The 17,860-nt window shown below is 33.7% G+C and overlaps 1 protein-coding gene across 2 annotated transcripts in view; it reads left to right on the top strand.

The window, feature by feature from the left end:
* Positions 1-17,860, top strand: part of LOC124360816 (golgin-84-like) — a 29,936-nt gene that overhangs the window by 305 nt on the left and 11,771 nt on the right. For both annotated transcript variants that reach the window (XM_046814735.1, XM_046814734.1), the window contains exons 2-6: positions 4,719-4,878; positions 6,978-7,116; positions 8,040-8,184; positions 12,275-12,410; positions 15,565-15,663. In XM_046814735.1, the coding sequence (XP_046670691.1) occupies positions 4,721-4,878; positions 6,978-7,116; positions 8,040-8,184; positions 12,275-12,410; positions 15,565-15,663 (677 nt within the window). In that variant the 5' untranslated portion in view covers positions 4,719-4,720. The remainder of the gene's footprint in view (positions 1-4,718; positions 4,879-6,977; positions 7,117-8,039; positions 8,185-12,274; positions 12,411-15,564; positions 15,664-17,860) is intronic.

The raw sequence follows: 17,860 nt of genomic DNA, 5'->3' as shown, positions 1-17,860 counted from the left end.
TCAATTTTGCCATTTTACAATATCAAAAATATGCTCACATTAAAAACCGATATATGCACCAATTACAGAACTTACGAAAAATAGCTTACAAAATTTTTAATCCAATTTCATTGAGTATCTTGATTTCTTGAAATATCTGGTTGTTATTATTTTGGTATGGGGAAGTTAATGGCATGAGTTGATACTCTTGGCAAGACTAATAAGCGACCTACACTTGTTGGCCTATACTTGTTATTCAATAGTCATTATCAAAATATTCGGTATATTATCCAACTTTGATATTATATAATAATCGTACAACAAGAATGATTATACATTAACAACATGAAGAACACATTAAAACAGAAAAATTACAACAGTAGCATTAAAAATAACAAAACCAACTTCGACCTTGACCACATGTTAGAAATACTTTACATACAATACTTACAGCTTGTCCGGATAGCTGTGATCAACCACTTTTGTGAAATGGAGGAAAGGATTCTTACTCGTCAGGCGCACTTCTCTGCGGTACAAACAATTACAAAGACAGTCTGCCGGTATTCCACTCCTCAATTTCTATGACTGCTCACTAAGAACATTCAATCTCACAGTCATCGCTATTTTTGAAATCTCAAAAAATTAAATATTGCTTGTTGTTTATTGTTTACGATTATTATAATTTATCAATACGTTGAAAGTCATATTTTAAGTTAAATAAATTGTAATATTGAATTATTAATTTGATATAAACAATCAATACATTTGATAAAAACAATCAAATAATGAGTATAGGCCGCTTATTAAAGTCTATGCTCATTATTTAAATTTTAACGTATTCTCTCTCATAATTTCATACATATTTGTCATAATTTACTGTATTTTGTCTATTGTGCATGTATTATAAACCCTGTCAGAATGCAATATTGACATTTGTGTTGTATTGTTTACTAACAAATAAACGCTTTGATTTGATTTGTTTCTGCTCATCTTCATGTAAAAATATGTTAAATATAGGGTTTAGGAACAACTACTTAAACAACCTTAAACTAAGATCGGTAATTGTGAAGTTAACAGCCGACCCGGCAAAATATGAGTTTTGCGCTATTAACCAATTGCTATCATCCTCCTGAACAAAACAATACAAGGTTTCAATGGGTGGAAATAACAAATAACAAAATTATATAACATTAAAAGTGGAGCTACTTGTCTCACACAGAGTAATATATTTCATTGTTCTTTGTGCGTCACATGGTCTTGTTATGATCGTAAGTCAACCTTCTATTGGTTGCTGCTGATGTCAGCCATTATGCCATCTTTGGATACATAAAATAAGAATAACATTGAAATCGATGGAATTTGACCCAAATAAAAGACGTTTTTCTTACTTTAGACTTTCTAAAAATAAAAGTTCATATCAGCCTGACACAAATGCCTTCGGCCATCAGCGGGGTGGATAGTGACATACAAAAAACATCCTATAAGGTAGTATCTATATCAGTAAAAAATAAAATTCTAAATTTCAGATCACAAATGCCTCCAACCATGACTGCTTTATAGGAAACACAACTCGAAAAAATCACAAATATTGTAAATTCACCTAATCATAACTTCCTACTATTTTGCAAGAAAAGTAGTTCCACTTTAAATGTTCTAAATTCCATTATTTGTCATTTTAATACCCTAAAATCTTATATTCTTTAGTTAGTTTGGAAGGACAATAGCAACAATAGGTTAATAACGCGAATCTCGTCTCCAGTGTAGTTAACCTAAAATTGAAAATAATGCACACAGATTGAATCAAACTTTCAACAAACCAACCAATAGTATAAAAAACAAACATAAGTTTAATAAATAAGAAAAAATAATGTAACCCCATAACTTTGTATGTGCGTACTATGTACTTAAATACCACGTGGTAACTTCCGATCACAAAAAAATAGCTTTTCTTGATTTAAAAATTACACAACGAACTTATAATCTCACTTGGAAAAAAAAAACACAATGACTGATTAAAAAGGAATAAATTAATTTCAAAATATTTTAACTGCTCACGTAATCCGCAATCGAACACGTAAAAAAAACTTTCAAAACTAATTAACTGGAATAGAGTTAACAAGCCGCGATTGAGTAATACGAGTAGACACCATTGTTATATAGACTGAACGGACCAGTAGATTCTGCAGAACTAAACTAAACTTGCAGATAACACAAATCATAGAGGCAGAGTACACAAATATAACCACTAATTTATACACTAATTTACAAATTATTAAAAAACAAAGTTATTGGTGATTTCCAAACCCTAAAACCATATATAGTTTTGTTCAGGAGGATGAGCAGAATATGTCAATAAACTTGAAACTCATGATTTGCTGTGTGGACTGTTAACCCCATAGATACCCTGAAGAGATAATCTGAAGAGAAGGGAACAGATCTGTAAGTTTATAAGCGGGTAAATGTGACAGCCATTTTGGAATATTTTAAAACTACCAACTGGTGCTGATTTTAAATTTATTTCTTGGCTTGTGTTTATTTTAGGTAATTCTAAGCAATATATGGGTCAACCTCGATTTTTCTCATATTACAATATAATGTTCCAATAGTCAATTAGAAAAGGAAATGAGTAGAATTTCTTGCCGGAAAGCAGTTATAGGGAGCAGGCAACCGCCAGACGGTCATATATTGCTTAGAGTTACCTATTAGTGATCAGGGGCACTGACGTGATCTGGGCTTAAATTTGGAACTACTCGAGTTAATTTTTTTTCTAAAAGAGCAAGCAGCGCGAAGCGCTGCGCAGCGGGCAGGCATCGTGCGTGATCCTTTTTTTTATTAAAAATTTCTGATAAATTGTTATTACATATTACAATATAATTTTAGGTAATGTATGTAAAACAGTTTTAAACACATAATTACATGCTGGAAAGCAAAGTAAACCAATATAATCCGCCCAATACAAAATCTCCGTAAAAATCTGGTAAAGGAATCTGTGTCATTCCTTTGGCCTGAATCAATTCAGTATATACGAAGATCACGCACGATGCTTGCCCGCTGCGCAGCGCTTCGCGCTGCTTGCTCTTTTAGAAAAAAAATTAACTCGAGTAGTTCCAAATTTGAAGCCCAGATCACGTCAGTGCCCCTGATCACTAATAGGTAATTCTCGCGGTTGCCTGCTCCCTATAACTGCTTTCCAGCAAGAAATTCTAGTCATTTCCTTTTCTAATTGACTATTGGAACATTATATTGTAATATGAGTTGCCTGCTCCCTATAACTGCTTTCCGGCAAGAAATTCTAGTCATTTCCTTTTCTAATTGACTATTGGAACATTATATTGTAATATGAGAAAAATCGAGGTTGACCCATATATTGCTTAGAATTACCTTATTTTATGTTAACAATTATCCTGATAATATTAATGCACTGGTAGCAATTTATCTTTGATGATGTTCACTGCATTTTTATTGTATCTTGTCAAAATAAATATAAAAAATCTCTTGCCATCTCTTTTTCCAAATTATACTAACTACTTCAGGAAATTGAAGTAAGTTAAGCTAACATGACTGTGTGTACGTTTCTTGTGTTCATTCAACTTTTCAAGAATGAATTTTTTAACCCTTTTACTGCCGACGTCCGACATATCGGACGTCGGCATTTTTGCCGAAAACGCCAACGTCCGATATGTCGGACGTCTGTTTTTTTTTTATCGTTACTGGCTATTGTTATGTTCAAATGCCAAAATATTCGGTATTTTGGTTGTTTAGGAGCAAAGGATAATGAAAGAAGCCATTTGAAGAACTTTGGATTTCTATTTTCGTAGTCTTTGACTAGAATTGACGAACTACCTAGACAGCTGTCAAAACCAGTTGATCCGGTTATGTTACTGAAATCTTTGTTCATTGTTGTTGTTTACAATGTTATCGAAAGTTTTTTGAAGTGTTACTTTTGTTGATCAAGGATAAAATTAGTAAAAGAGTTACATCTAACTCTCCTGTGAGTGAGGGAACAATAATTAAGTGCAAGACGAACTGAGTGACGATTTCCTTCAGAATTTGTCAGATTCAGATGCCGAGAACGAATCTGATATTATTGTTAGGGCTATTGATGACAATCAAAGTGATGTGGATGACACTGATGACGATCCTGACTGTATCTTACCATCAGATAATGAGGAGTTATTAGATAGTGAGGGGGATGTGGCACAGATAAGTTTACCTTCAATTTCCACTGGTAGGCCTAGAGGAGGCCAACCAGTTTTGGGAAAATCCTCATAGTGAAGCTATGTTTCAAGGTAGCACCTTCAAATTTGGTATATGTTCTAAGCAATTGCTCTAGTTTATAATGATATCATGCTCATAATTTTAGTATGATTTTAAAAATAAATTATCAGATGCCAAACACAATTTTTATTTTTTTATTTGTTTTTTATTTACATAATTTTTTAAATTAAATAATGTGTTTGTTTCAAATTAAAATGTCTTTATTATTTAAAAAACAGCATTTAAATACGAGTAAATAAAATAAAAATTCATGCAAATCTAATGAAAAATAAAAAAGATACAGCATTTTTGTAAATGAATGCACAACAGCGATTTTTCCTCCTTGGCAATTTTGACTGGTACAATAAAAAAATGGCCGGCAGTAAAAGGGTTAAGGGTAGCCCATAAGTCCATAATTCTATGTAGTCTTAAGTCTTAAAATAGGTATTTTTAAATCTATGAACTATGTGTAAATGTTTCAGAAATGTCATGGATATCTGGGTTTGCTGACAAGGCTGAGCAGTTATTGATAAAAATAGACCAAAATGCAGCAGACAAACTGCAGAAAAAGAAAACTGTAAAACCTTTGGAGGAAACAAGGTTAACTGAAGTTACTACTGATCCCAGCCCAGTCCTGAGAAGGTACTCAATATATTTAATACTGCCAAGTAAATTCTTACTTTTGGCTCAGCACATATAGAAATTTAAGAGGAATTTCCTGTTTAAAAAGTTAACACTTTCACACTTCCAAAGTTAGATTAATCAATATTAAACTTATGCTACTTGGAAGTCAAACTGTTTATCTTAAAAGCAACTAAATTAGAAAATTAAGTTCTGTCGTAGCTCTTAAAAAAAGAAGAATTATTGAACATTTTACCTAAATATTCATCTCCAGAAATGCTACTGTCATTTGTTTTAGAAATGATGTCCTTATTTTGGAATTATCCAGAGGCTACTATTGTTTTAATAGTTTTTCTTATCAAGGACCTAAAAAAGTTTACATAATTATGAAAGAAGGAGGCCAGTCTGTCCCTATCTTTTATTTGTATGAGGCTTTACACATACATATATATTATAAATATAAAAAGTTGAAGTTGACGTTTACATGCACTCACGTGATCTGAACTGGAATTTAGGTACTATTTCAAGGAATGTTTTTCTTTTTTGGCCAGAAGTGGAAGGTGGCGCCACCGAAGCCCGCACTGATGGCCAGTGGCATTTCTGATCAGTAATTTCCCAACCTCAGATCACGTGCCTGATCGTACAATGTGATCTGACGTTGGAAAAGTAGGACGATCTGGAACTTAGATCACGTGAGATCTCTATAAAGGTCATCTTTAACTTTGGTACTACTAGAAGGGTGGTGAACTTCCCCAGGAGGACCTGATAGGTTGTTTTCGGCAATTTGTGGAACTGCTGAAATCATAGACTGGTAGGCCTTGTGGTGTGCTTCCGGGGTGCACGGCAATAGGTCACCCCATACAAGAAGAATAATATATTTATGATAACCTAATCTATACCTACTTATATTGTGTAATAACAATAAGTAGACAGGGACAGGGTGGCCTACTTCTCGCCAACATCTCTTCCTTTTAGGAGGCAGAAAACAAGAACCGATCGATTTAATGACATTTAATTTTCACAATAATTCAAATACAGTCTGTTCTTCCTAAAAAGGTGTTTTTAAATCACTGGTATGATTAATACCCAGCAGGGATCACTTCTGGCTGGTTTATATCTTCCAGTTGAACCCACAACTGGGCACAGCAAAAACCGATGTGTCACTTAAATCTGGACAACCTTATGGATGTCCAGGAGTGGCACATCACTAACCGCAAATGTAGAGATTCTGGGGTTCAAGGGCAATTCGATAGGTCTAGTCTACTGTGAGAGATGACTGTTGGAGTTGGTGGGGCTTGTTCCTTAACTATCAGAGGTTCTTGCTAACCTCAACAAGGGTATGCTACACCCTGCCTGTATTGACTGGAGAGGCTGGTTCAGAGCTGGCCTCCCCTTCTTCCTGGGAGACATGACTTTGAGATGTAGTGCCCTAATTCTTCCTCATGGATCTCAATAGTAGGCGGCCCCTACTCCCTAACCTTACCAATCCTGAATATACTGTCAATCCGGAAGCAGCACTAAGGTTCTTACAGAACTACGTGCAATTTATAAGCTTCTTGTCCTAAGAGAAAAAAAATGTCACTGTTAAAAGAATTTTAGTGGCCTCCTAATAATACCAAAGTACCATGATGTCAATATTTGAGGTCCCATTTCCACATTGATTTTCTAGAATTACTGTTTCAACTTAATTTTTTTACTATTGAAATATAGTACAAAGTAAACATATATTCATATATTAGATGAATTCAGATGTTGAAATGAGGAAATAAACTAAAAATAGCCTAATTATTCAAAATATGAAACTAATCAAATAATGTAATCCTCTGTTGCAAACTGCTATTTGTGTTACACCATGGATCAACTTCAATTCTTTTACTATTGAAATATATGAATGGTTGTCCTAAAATACAGCTTGGTATTTTGTTTCTATACACAGAGTTTCTATGCCAGCTCCAGGTTAGATCAGTAAACACATGTTTTTCAATGTTTACCCCTAAAAGAAAATAGGGGTAAAACACATTGTTTACTTTACTTCATGAAAACATCAATGATTGTGATTTCCTAGAAGTGGCTAACTTACCCAACGATCAAACAAAAAGCAATTGGATTTCTTGTTGAAGGCACAAGTTAACACCGCCACCTACACCGGTGAAGAAGTCTCTGCCACTAGTCAAGTCAGCTCCTGTCATGGTCAATCAGTCTCAAGAGGAAGATAAACTTATTGAGTTCCTCAATGACAACTCCAAACCTGCCACTCAGGTAAGTAGGTAAATACTTGAATGAGTGGGAATACGTCGAGTAAATAATTAAATGCTTAAATACAAGCCGGAAAATGTTACATACAACGGTTATTTTTTAAGTAAGAACCATTTTGTAATGGATCAAGGGAAACTTTATCTATGAACTTACATTGTATCACGAATAAATGATGAACATATTTATGTACTTCTCTATATATTCACCATGAACATTTAAACATTTTTCTAGTCGTGGCACCAGCTTTTAGATCCCATCATGAAAGAACTCTTGACTGTTAAACCAGTTAACTGTAACTGTTTCTTTCAACATGTCATCATTTTCCAAACACAATGTCCTTTAGGTTTCTGACTTTACCTCTATCACACTAACAACTTCTTGCAGGACAAAATTTTATTCACGGCTCAATTTTAAAATTTTGTTCTGTTCATAAGTTTTGATATTTTAATTTACAATTATAGTGTTACTCATCACCATCCTTTTGATAGTGCTCCAAAAGGGAAAAGAATGTGCCATACACTTTGCTTTATGCTCTTCCGTTAACCGTTTTGACACCCATCTTGCACACATTTTTTTGTAACGAAGTTTATCAGTAGCTATATTATAAACTACTGACCTTTAAACTTATGGAAATTTTTAATGAAGTTTGTCATGTATGTGTATGTTGTTCATTTTCATTATGAATTTGTTTGTGGTTATCACACACAATTCACAAGCAATTCAGTTGAGTAAACAAAATGAATGTCTCAAATGTTACTAACCAATGGGGAAAAGGAATTGTAGTCTGCTCATACAGTAGGTTTCAGTTGAACTCTCCGCCTAACCATATATTTAGGTTAGCGTTGGTTAGTATTCTATCCATTCCAATGCAAATAAGTAAGAATAAAATTACTTTTCATTTTTGTATAGAACAATTCATGTTCCAGACGGATGGAAACAAAACTGACAATGCAGTTGAAGACAACAGCCAAGGTCAACTGGAGGCGGAGAAGCAGATGTTGAAGAACGAAGTGAGAGTGCTGAACAATGAGTTGTCTTTGCTGCTGCATCGAACACGAGCTGCTGAGAAAGGTGGGTGGCTGTGCTACTTCTTTTTGGCTATGATGTAGCTAGATGGGGGATACCAATAACATCCTTTTTCTAAACAATTTAAATTAATTTTTAACTTATATTGTACTTTCCATCTATATAAGTAATGTTGTGGGGGGAGGGGGGGAGCAGGAGTAATTATTGCTTTTATCAGAAATTTTGTTATGTTTAATAGTTTTCTGATATTAAAAACAAATTAAAAAATATATTTTTGATCATATTTAGGCATGCAAGTAGCTCTACAGACAATCTCTGGGCTGATTTTGCTCAAATTCAGCTTGCGTTTTGTCCACAAAAACACCCCTACATTATTTTTTTAGATTAGTTTCTTTTTATATTCTGACGAAAAATACAAACAAAGTTATTCTTAAAATGGCTTTAACAAGTTGTTGTTCAGTTTTATAATTTATGTAACCAAATTGCTTTTTATCAGGGGATTAATTGTGTACAGTTGTGGAAGATTAGATATTTGAACAATTCATCTTATAGGTATAAAAATACTTCATCAAATTATTTAATTTTTTAAGGCCACCTTATCTGCTTTCTTCAAAACAGTAAACACAGGAACTAAAGATACCTCTAGAAACACAAATTTTTGACAATGGCTTGTACAGATAAGAAGCTTCAATCACTCCTGTTGTATTCTTGCACTATTTTTCTCAATAGAGAAACATTCTGCTTTGTCTCTTATTAATTTGTTATAGAAATCTTAAGTTTTAATGAAAGTACAAAGGATTTATGAAAACTTAGTTTATATAAAATTAGTTAAACATAATATGATGTGTTATGGAATGTCACAACTGTTTTTATTTGGGTAAGAAAATGACGCTTAGGACATCAGTACTATCGTACATAAAATTTTTTACAACTACATGTGAAAGGATTAACACATTCGCTGCATTGTTAAATTTGTTAATATCTTTTCATATTACGAACTGAGTCACAAACAACGACTCATGAAAATGGTGAACTTGGACATCTGATAGTTTAATATGTCAGCACTAGAGCACTCTAGGAGAAATTGACGGAACTACTAGATTGTGTTCTATTAGGGAGTGCCAACATATACAGTGTTTACTTTTTAACTGTCATTCTGAGTCATCTGTGAAAACTGGTTATATTCAGTTAGGCCAATACTGAATTATTGAATAAACCTCAAAAACATGATAAATCTAAAGATCTTCCCCCTAAATTTGGTCGCAATAGCGTAGCAGACAATGACTGCAGCTGAAATCGCACAAACAAAACTGCAAGTCATGAAACTCTGCACTAAAAAAAGAAAACAACTGTACAGTATAGGTAATGCGAGAACCAATGCACTAATGATACTCTTTATTGTGATTATTTCTAAAATAACTGTACAACCCAATAAATAGTTTGAAAATATATGTTCTGGTATATTGGGGTAAAAACAAGTCTGTACTAAAATTGTAGCCAATGGTGTTACTCGTACTTAATGATTACTCTTTATTGTGATAATTCTAACAACATACTTCCCATGTCAATTCCAATTAAATTATATAAAAATGTATTTGAAAAATATATGTTCTGAAAATATATTACGCTTGGTAATTGGAGTCTCAACTAAAATTGTACCATGTGTCACCTGGAGCGAAAGTGAGTAGACTTTAATGCCGATTTGTGAATGTGGGGTAATAAATTTACAACATTTTGTTATTGAATATTTATAGAATGGAGCAGTATTAAATGTATGGTACTCAACATGAACTTTGTTATTAGTAATTGGATCAAGATTAATGATCACCAGATCTGTATATTTGAAGACTTAACATGCGGGTACGTTCAGTCGGGTTATGAGGTTCTATATGTGAACGATTTAAGGATTGTGGGGTAATTTACATCTTTTGTATAACACTTACAACAAAAGATGATATTTAATAGAATTGGAAGCAGTATTAAAAATAATTGGTACTCAAATTTAGCTTTGTTGAAACTTTAACCCACACAGCTAAAATTCTATGTGTAAAAAAGTGTTTTTAAATATTTTGGTCCATGTTCCAAAAAGTGACTGTGTACCTACATGGATGTTGTATGCTTTTGGGAAAATAATCATCTCTATAATTATTTATTTTCGGTGTCTGGTTTTAGGTGTAATATTTTACCTATAATATATTCTACTAAAAAATAAATATTTGGCCTATACAAAATTATATATATATATATATAATTATATATATGTATAAAAAATAAATTTTGTGTCTGAAAATTTAATTTTTATCATAAAAAAACCATTAAATTAAAAAATATTGTAGACAGGATTTTAAATGTTGGTTTTACTTGAATTTTGTATAAAAGTACCAAAATTTTAAAGCTCTAGTTTTCGAATAAAAATAAAAATCTTTGAGTACATAATCCAATTAGATATATTTGTTAAAACGAACTTTGTACCATTATTACAGACAAAACATTATAGAGGTTTACAATTTTAATAATTAATTATCTATTTCAATCAATTGACACTATTCAGTGTACAGACTGTGCAAACATGAATAAATTGTTATCTATTGTCTGACCTACTTAGAAAACAAAGCTGAAAACATATCTGCATGAATATGAGACTGCCTTTCAGATGAAATAAACACACTTTTATTCAGTTTTAGAACTTGAAACTACATACAGTATTTTAAAAACGGCCAGAATTCTTTGCAATAGGTCTATTTACATTTGTGTTTTGTCAGTCAAAAAGGATGGCAACCCTCTTTGCAATTTGTGCAGACTATTCTGGACTTCTTCCTGCTCTTCTTCCAAACAAACACCTTCAAAAATTATAATTATGAGTAAAGGGATACATAAGGAATACAAAAATAATATTGTTGTGACTTGTAAATCATGAATATATTACAAAAAAAATGATAGAAGTCTACTGGTGATAGACCTCTCGACTCGTCTTTTTTGTGTATGTTAAAACCAGTGATAGATCCCATCGGCTGGTCTTACTACTCGTGTAAGTTAAAACCAGCGATAGGTCGCATGGCGGTCCTTCTCGTGTAAGTTTGGACCGGTGATAAATGACATGGTTGGTCCTGAAAGATTTAAACAATATAATCACTTTATTTGGCCTATGTGCTATAATCTCCTCAGGGGGGTTCACTTCTGGCAGGTTTATATCTTCCAGTCAAACCCGCACTGGGTACAGGAAAATTCAATGTGCTACTTAAATCTGGGCAACCTCATGGATGTCCAGGAGTGGCACATCGCTAACCGTAAATGTTGAGATTCTGGGGCGCAAAGGTAATTCAATAGATCTAGTCTATTGCGGGAGATGACTGTTGGAGTTCGTGAGGTTTTGTTCCCTAAGAGTCAAAGGTTCTTGCCAGCCTAGAAATAAGGGTGTGCCACCCCCTGCCTGCTTTGACTAGAGAGCCTGGTTCAGAGCTGGCTTCTCCTTCTTCCGAAGAGACATGACTTGAGATTAGTGCTCTAAACTTTTTCCTCACGAATCTCGACAGGAGGCGGCCCCTACCCCCAACCTTACCCATCTAAAATATCCTGTCACTCCTGAAGTAGTACAAAGGTCCTTTTAGGGCTAGGTGTAATTTTCTAAGCTTCTTGTCCTAAGAGCTATGAAAAAAATATTTGCTATGATAATAAAAAACCATTACAACAGTCAAAGAACCTGACAGAAATGTAACAAAATGGTTATTGTACAGACTGAAAGACAGACGAATGGGCTGCCATTTGACCTTTTGATCCTAAAATTAACAGGGTTCTTCCTTCGATCAAGAGTAACGTGTGTAACAAGTTTCAGTTGTCTAGGACTTTTCCATCAAGAGTTATCATTACAGACGGATGTACAAAGATCAAGTTTAAGAACGCCCTGTTGGGTCTTTAATAATAACCATAATACTCTTTGGTTACATTGTGATTCGAGTGTTAATGACATTGCTGTAAGTTGATGCATTGACCGAGTTTCACCAATCATAAGATCCAAATGTCACCCACCAATTTGTAAATTTATAATCATGCGGATAAATTATCTCTCTTGAATAGCATTGCGCTGACTTTGTTATCATTTTAACTATTATTTTATCCGTTAACAATGGAATTGCAGAAGCAGAGACTCTGAAAGCAGAACTCAGCAATGCAGAGACAGTTCGACTCAACCTGCAAGATGAGATGAAGGCTGTCATGTCCCAGCTGAGTTCTCTCCAACATCAACATCACACTCTGGTTGCGGACAAGAGACAGTAAGGTCCCAGAAAACTTTTGAAATAATCTTAAAATATATTCCTTTATAGAATTATTGGTAAACGTTTATTTAGCCACTTCACAATATTTGCTGTTTTTCAATAGATAAATGCTCAAAAATTAAATTAAAATACGAACAGAAAACAATTAAATTTGATAAAGATTGAACATTTAAAGTACTAGTAAGAGGAAATGGTAATTGTGCTGACATTAATGCATCCGGCAATCAGCGCTGGTTGCAGCAGCAACTTGGTGCTTCCCTGCACTGATGTTGACAAACGAAAAACATCGCTTGAGATAGTACTGATCAGTAAACTGTAAAACTTCAAAAGGCTGATCTCTAATGCTTGGGAGCTAATAATGTTACAAACTCACCTAACCACGTTATTCTATGTAGCACGGTAATAGCCGATAATGGAGGTGCACAGAAAATTTTAATTCCCATTACGAAGTAAAAGGAAACATCATTTTTCTATCCGTTCGGAAATAGTAATAGTTGTATAATTTCAAGTGCACTCAAGACACAAACTTGTACATTGCATGTGTAGATAAACAGCACTCACTAGTACCACAAGGGAAACAAAGACTATTTCTGTATATGATTACGCAATAAAATCTAACCAATTAGCATAAGCAATGTCGAGACGCCCTAAGAAGCTGTGCAAATTAGTAACCAGGACTAAAAGAACAGGAAATAACGAAGGAAAAACTATGAATAATCTTCACCATGGAGGTAGAAACTGTGGCTAAAATGATGGAAAACATAAAAAAGTACCAACAAACTTAAATTACTTTTAAATTCATTTGGTAGACTGCCTATTCTTTTTGCTAAAATTCTCATGTGAATGTTGACAACCCTGTTATCCCCTCCTCGTATTTTTATTCCCCTTTAGTTTGTCATCCTCCCCATCAAAAAAACCCAATTCCTGTAGTCCTGTAAATCGATAGATTAATTTAGATATAATCTAAAATTAAAACAATTTAATAATTTCTGTGCAATTTATGGTTTGTGGTCACCTAAAAACTCTGTTCTGTAATGAAAGAATTGTATTTTAAGTAAGTTTTAGGTAACGTGGCTAAAGTAAACATTATTCGAATTATTCTGCCCAAACTTTTAAGTTTTCAATATTTTGGTCTCGATGTTGCATTTATTTCATGGTGTTCTGTCGTCGAGGTGTTCTTATAAAAGGGCATTTAAATTCTTATAAATGGTTTTGCTCTCTATAAAACAGCAAACCATTTGTGATAGACACCTAGCTTTATTCTGTTCTGCTTTTTTCATGTGTACCTTTCTATTGTATTTTACAGTACAAATATGTTTTTCAAAATTAAAAAGTTTATGAAATTACAAGTATTTTTAAGAGTATATTTTTAAGTGGAAATTGTTTTTTATTACTGTCATTCAGGAATTGAAAAAAAAAAACAGAATTGTGTTTTGCATTTTGGTTTCTTAAGACAGTTTCTGTTTTGAAGATATAGGATACAAAAATATGTAAAAATGTATGTTGGATTTTTTTATAGTATCAGTGGTGTACCCAGGATTTAAGTTTGGGGGGGGGCATACGAAATATCTTGTATTCTAGGCGATGTTACAGAGAAGGGTGGATTGAAATCTCTTAGTTTTTAAAATTTAAAAAGTTAGAGATTTAACCCTTTAACTGCTGTAAACGTTTAACACGTTCATTGTGCTTAGCTCATGGCACACCTTTGAATCGGGCCAATGTAGGTAAATATATGGTTTCATTGTTTTAAAAGTGTTTGAACTCATATCAAAACAACACATTTTACTTGTATTGTTACTAAACAGTAATTAGAGAAATATTACACTTTTTAAATATGTTTTGTGAAATATCTAAAAAGTACAATAATTTAATAACCAGAACATCCTGGATATATGTTGTGCTTTTTATTTATTTTAAAATCAAATATATATTTACAATCATCATTTTAGCTTTTTCTTTCTCAATAGTTTTTGAGTTTGTAAACAGTGCAAAAAATTTTAAGTAGAGACACTGACAAATGTCTGTTAACATGAGCTTTTAACATGGTTGCAATTTTTCACTGTTTTTTTGTAACGACTCTAACTAATCAAGCTGTATGTCAAAGTTGTTTTAACATGAAAGTAGTGATGAAGGCAGAAAGCAGACCATATTGCTCAGGGTGTTTGCAGGATTAACCCTTTGCACTCGAAAGGACAGCAGCGCTGGCCACACCAAGGTTGCAGACAGCTCGCGTTAATTATGCTGTAGTTTGTTCTTGCAACTCATACGGCCAGTACTGATGGCCGCGCTACTTTCATTGACAGCTCGCTGGCCATATTTGTAGTTTGCCTCTCCAGATCAGAATTATTTTTCAATATTCTCTGCATTATTTGCATGGGAATTTAAAATATTTAAAGAAGAAATAAAAACTAATTTAAAAGTTATCTTTAATGAATCTTTCTAATACAAAAATAAACATATATTTGGGAAATTTAACTTTTATTCGTATATTCTTAACAAAGATATGTTAATAAAATGTTATAAAGTAGGCATTTACAGGTTATGTTATACTCAGACATAAACTATTTTACATTTTTTTTACGGAATTAATTTAAAAAAATACATACCTACCTATGTGTAGTCAAGAATAGTTAGCACACGTTCTATTCTAGTAAAATTGTCTAGGTTTCTATTCTTTATATCACTTTAATTTATAGGCCCACTACGCATCATTTCTCTTATTTGCACAGTCAATGTTTAGATAAGAATTACAGTATAGGTTAATTTAAAATTTACTGTTTTACCTAGAAATTACTTTAAAAACAACTCCTCAATAGGTTTCAGCACTCACCATTTATTAGAAAACAAAGAGACTAGTAGAAAATAACTGCTATGTTTAGTGGTTAGTGGTGCTGGCCTTACGAGCTATGGACATATTATATCGTGGCCAGTACAGCTGGACATATGATCTGAGATAACATTATGGCGAAAATTAATCCGTGCTTCTGACAAAATGGCAGCGGCCAGTATATCTGGCCATACGAGCTCCAAGGACAAATTATATAAATACTGCCTCTGAGTGCATAGGGTTAAGATGCAGAGTTTTTTAAAATGTGGATTAAATCTTTTAAATGTGGATTTTATCAAACAAAAGATAATGTCCTCTGTGCAGGCTAGAGGAGCAAAGAGAGACTGTGACGGGAGAACAGGTGCAAGTGCTGCAGGAACAGATCCGACAACTGCAAGACCAGAACAACTCTCTTACTGAGAGGTAAGTAATGCTATCTTGGACTTCTCGTTGATATTTCGGTTGTACTTTGCTTTGATAAGTGCTTGTTAATTCAACGTTTACTTAATCATTAAGTTGTACCAAGAAATTGGATTAATTTTTTGATGTGTCTTTTTCCTTAGTCTTCTCCAAGTCTTCCATGATGACTTAGTAAATTCTATTTGATTCAGCCATCTTGAAAGGATAATAGAATTTTTGAGATTCCCATCTTTATAAATGTTTTAAAAGTAGAACCCTACGAGTTGAGGATTGAGAAGTGTCCAGTCTTCCACCTTCCCTTGTGAGTGTGACATGTCTTGTGTAGTACTCTTTGTTCTGTGAAGTGACATCGCTTGTGTTTACTCTCACCAGTCCTGACTTTAAGCTGTTGTACTAGTCGGATGTACACTTGGGTTTTTTATATACAGCAATATTTTTTGTCAAATTTATTTAGCGTCTGATAAGTTCTTCGCCAGACTTATTAGTTTTAAGTTTTTTTCTAACGTTATATCTTAGGGTTTGTTTACACTTGAGGAAGAAGGTAGATTTCAATCTTCGAAATGTAGTGTCCTATTTGTATAACATATAACGACGACAAAGGTCTAAAATAATATTATCCGTTCAAATCATCCATCGTCGATAGCAAACTTTAGCCGTCTTGTCTTATTTTATTAATGATGATCCCAGTTTACCAAGGAACGGACTTTTTGTTTTTGACTGGCAAAAGAATTTTCAACAAGTACAGCTGTGAATTTGGGGGAGTTGAGATATAAGTTGACAGTTAAATCCAGGGATAAGTTCATCTGTTGATAAAAGCATTATCCGTATCTGTCTTATAAAGATTCACAGTGATAGCTAAACTTCTATCAGACAGAGTTGGCCACTGATTGACATAGAAAATATATCCTTGAAATGTAATGAAGTTTATGTCATGCTACATCAAATACCAAATGCAACTCAAATTGGCCATCAGACTTTGGACATATTGGAATAGAGTTATTTGTGAACATTAACATAATGTTCAATACTGTAGTACGAGACATGTCATTGCAAGCCCAGGTCATGGCAAATGAACTGTTGACTTAGGCTTGAAATATCCTGTTCAAACCTTGCATGAGAATAGAAGATTAGTTTCTTGTGATAACACTAGTAATTATGAATTGAGATCTCTTTACATTAATAATAATAATAAATAAAGCCAAAACGGCCAGGCTCATACAACAGCAATCCAGCAATTCTGGTCCAACTGCTTCAAGAGAGTCACTCTCTACCGTATACAACCATTGTCTTCTTTATATAAAAAGAATATATTCTTTATGTTAATACGACGGATGGACAGGAAGTAACAGACGTTTTAAAATAAAAAATTAACAAAGAGAAAATAAAAATGTTTTATTTAAATTTTGAAGGTAAACTTTTATTGTATTTTTCGACATAATCGCCATTTAAATTTGGACATTTATCATAACGTGGTACAAGTTTTTCAATACCATCTCTGTACAAATCTGCCACCTGTGAGTTCAATCACTGGTTTACACCGACATGCAGTTCAGTGTCAGTGTCAAATCATTGCGTAGCGAGTCACGTCTTCGTCACTGGGACCAAGTGGTAGTCGCCTGGGGCCATATCCAGGCTGTACGGCAGATGATTGAAAACTTCCCATCTATAACCATCTTCGTTACAATTTGGTGTGTAGTACGAGCGTTGTCATGGAGAAACAAAGCTTTTTTATGTATATAAGTTACAATTGGTTTTGTGATTTATCACCAACAAAAACCTTATCACAAATCGCACTTCAGAACTGGTGGAGTTTTCAATTGCACCGCTTATTTCAAAACTCCACTGTATACAAAGTACGTTAGGCACAATGCACAACCTACCACGGCTGGTTGCGTACTGAGTGTAGGAACACTCTGACGCCAAGATGGCCACGTAATGTTAAAATATCTATTACTTTCTGGACAGCCCTCGTAAATTCAATAAATAAAACAACTGACAAAATATCAGAAGCAAGGCTCGGATAGTACCGGCACATAATGTGGAGGCCCGATGGTTACGTGGTGAAAAGGAGCCTTTCAATGGCTACAAAAAAGGGCAAGGTGAAGACCTCAAACTACCTAGATGAAAAATGTCTATAAAGACTTAGGCCTCCAACCTGAGGACATTGAATTGAGACAGCAAATTATATGGTGCTGCTAGA

This window comes from Homalodisca vitripennis, chromosome 4 (genome assembly GCF_021130785.1).
Source record: "Homalodisca vitripennis isolate AUS2020 chromosome 4, UT_GWSS_2.1, whole genome shotgun sequence".
Classification (NCBI taxonomy): Eukaryota; Metazoa; Arthropoda; class Insecta; order Hemiptera; family Cicadellidae; genus Homalodisca; species Homalodisca vitripennis.
This window is presented reverse-complemented; position numbering and strand designations above follow the sequence as displayed.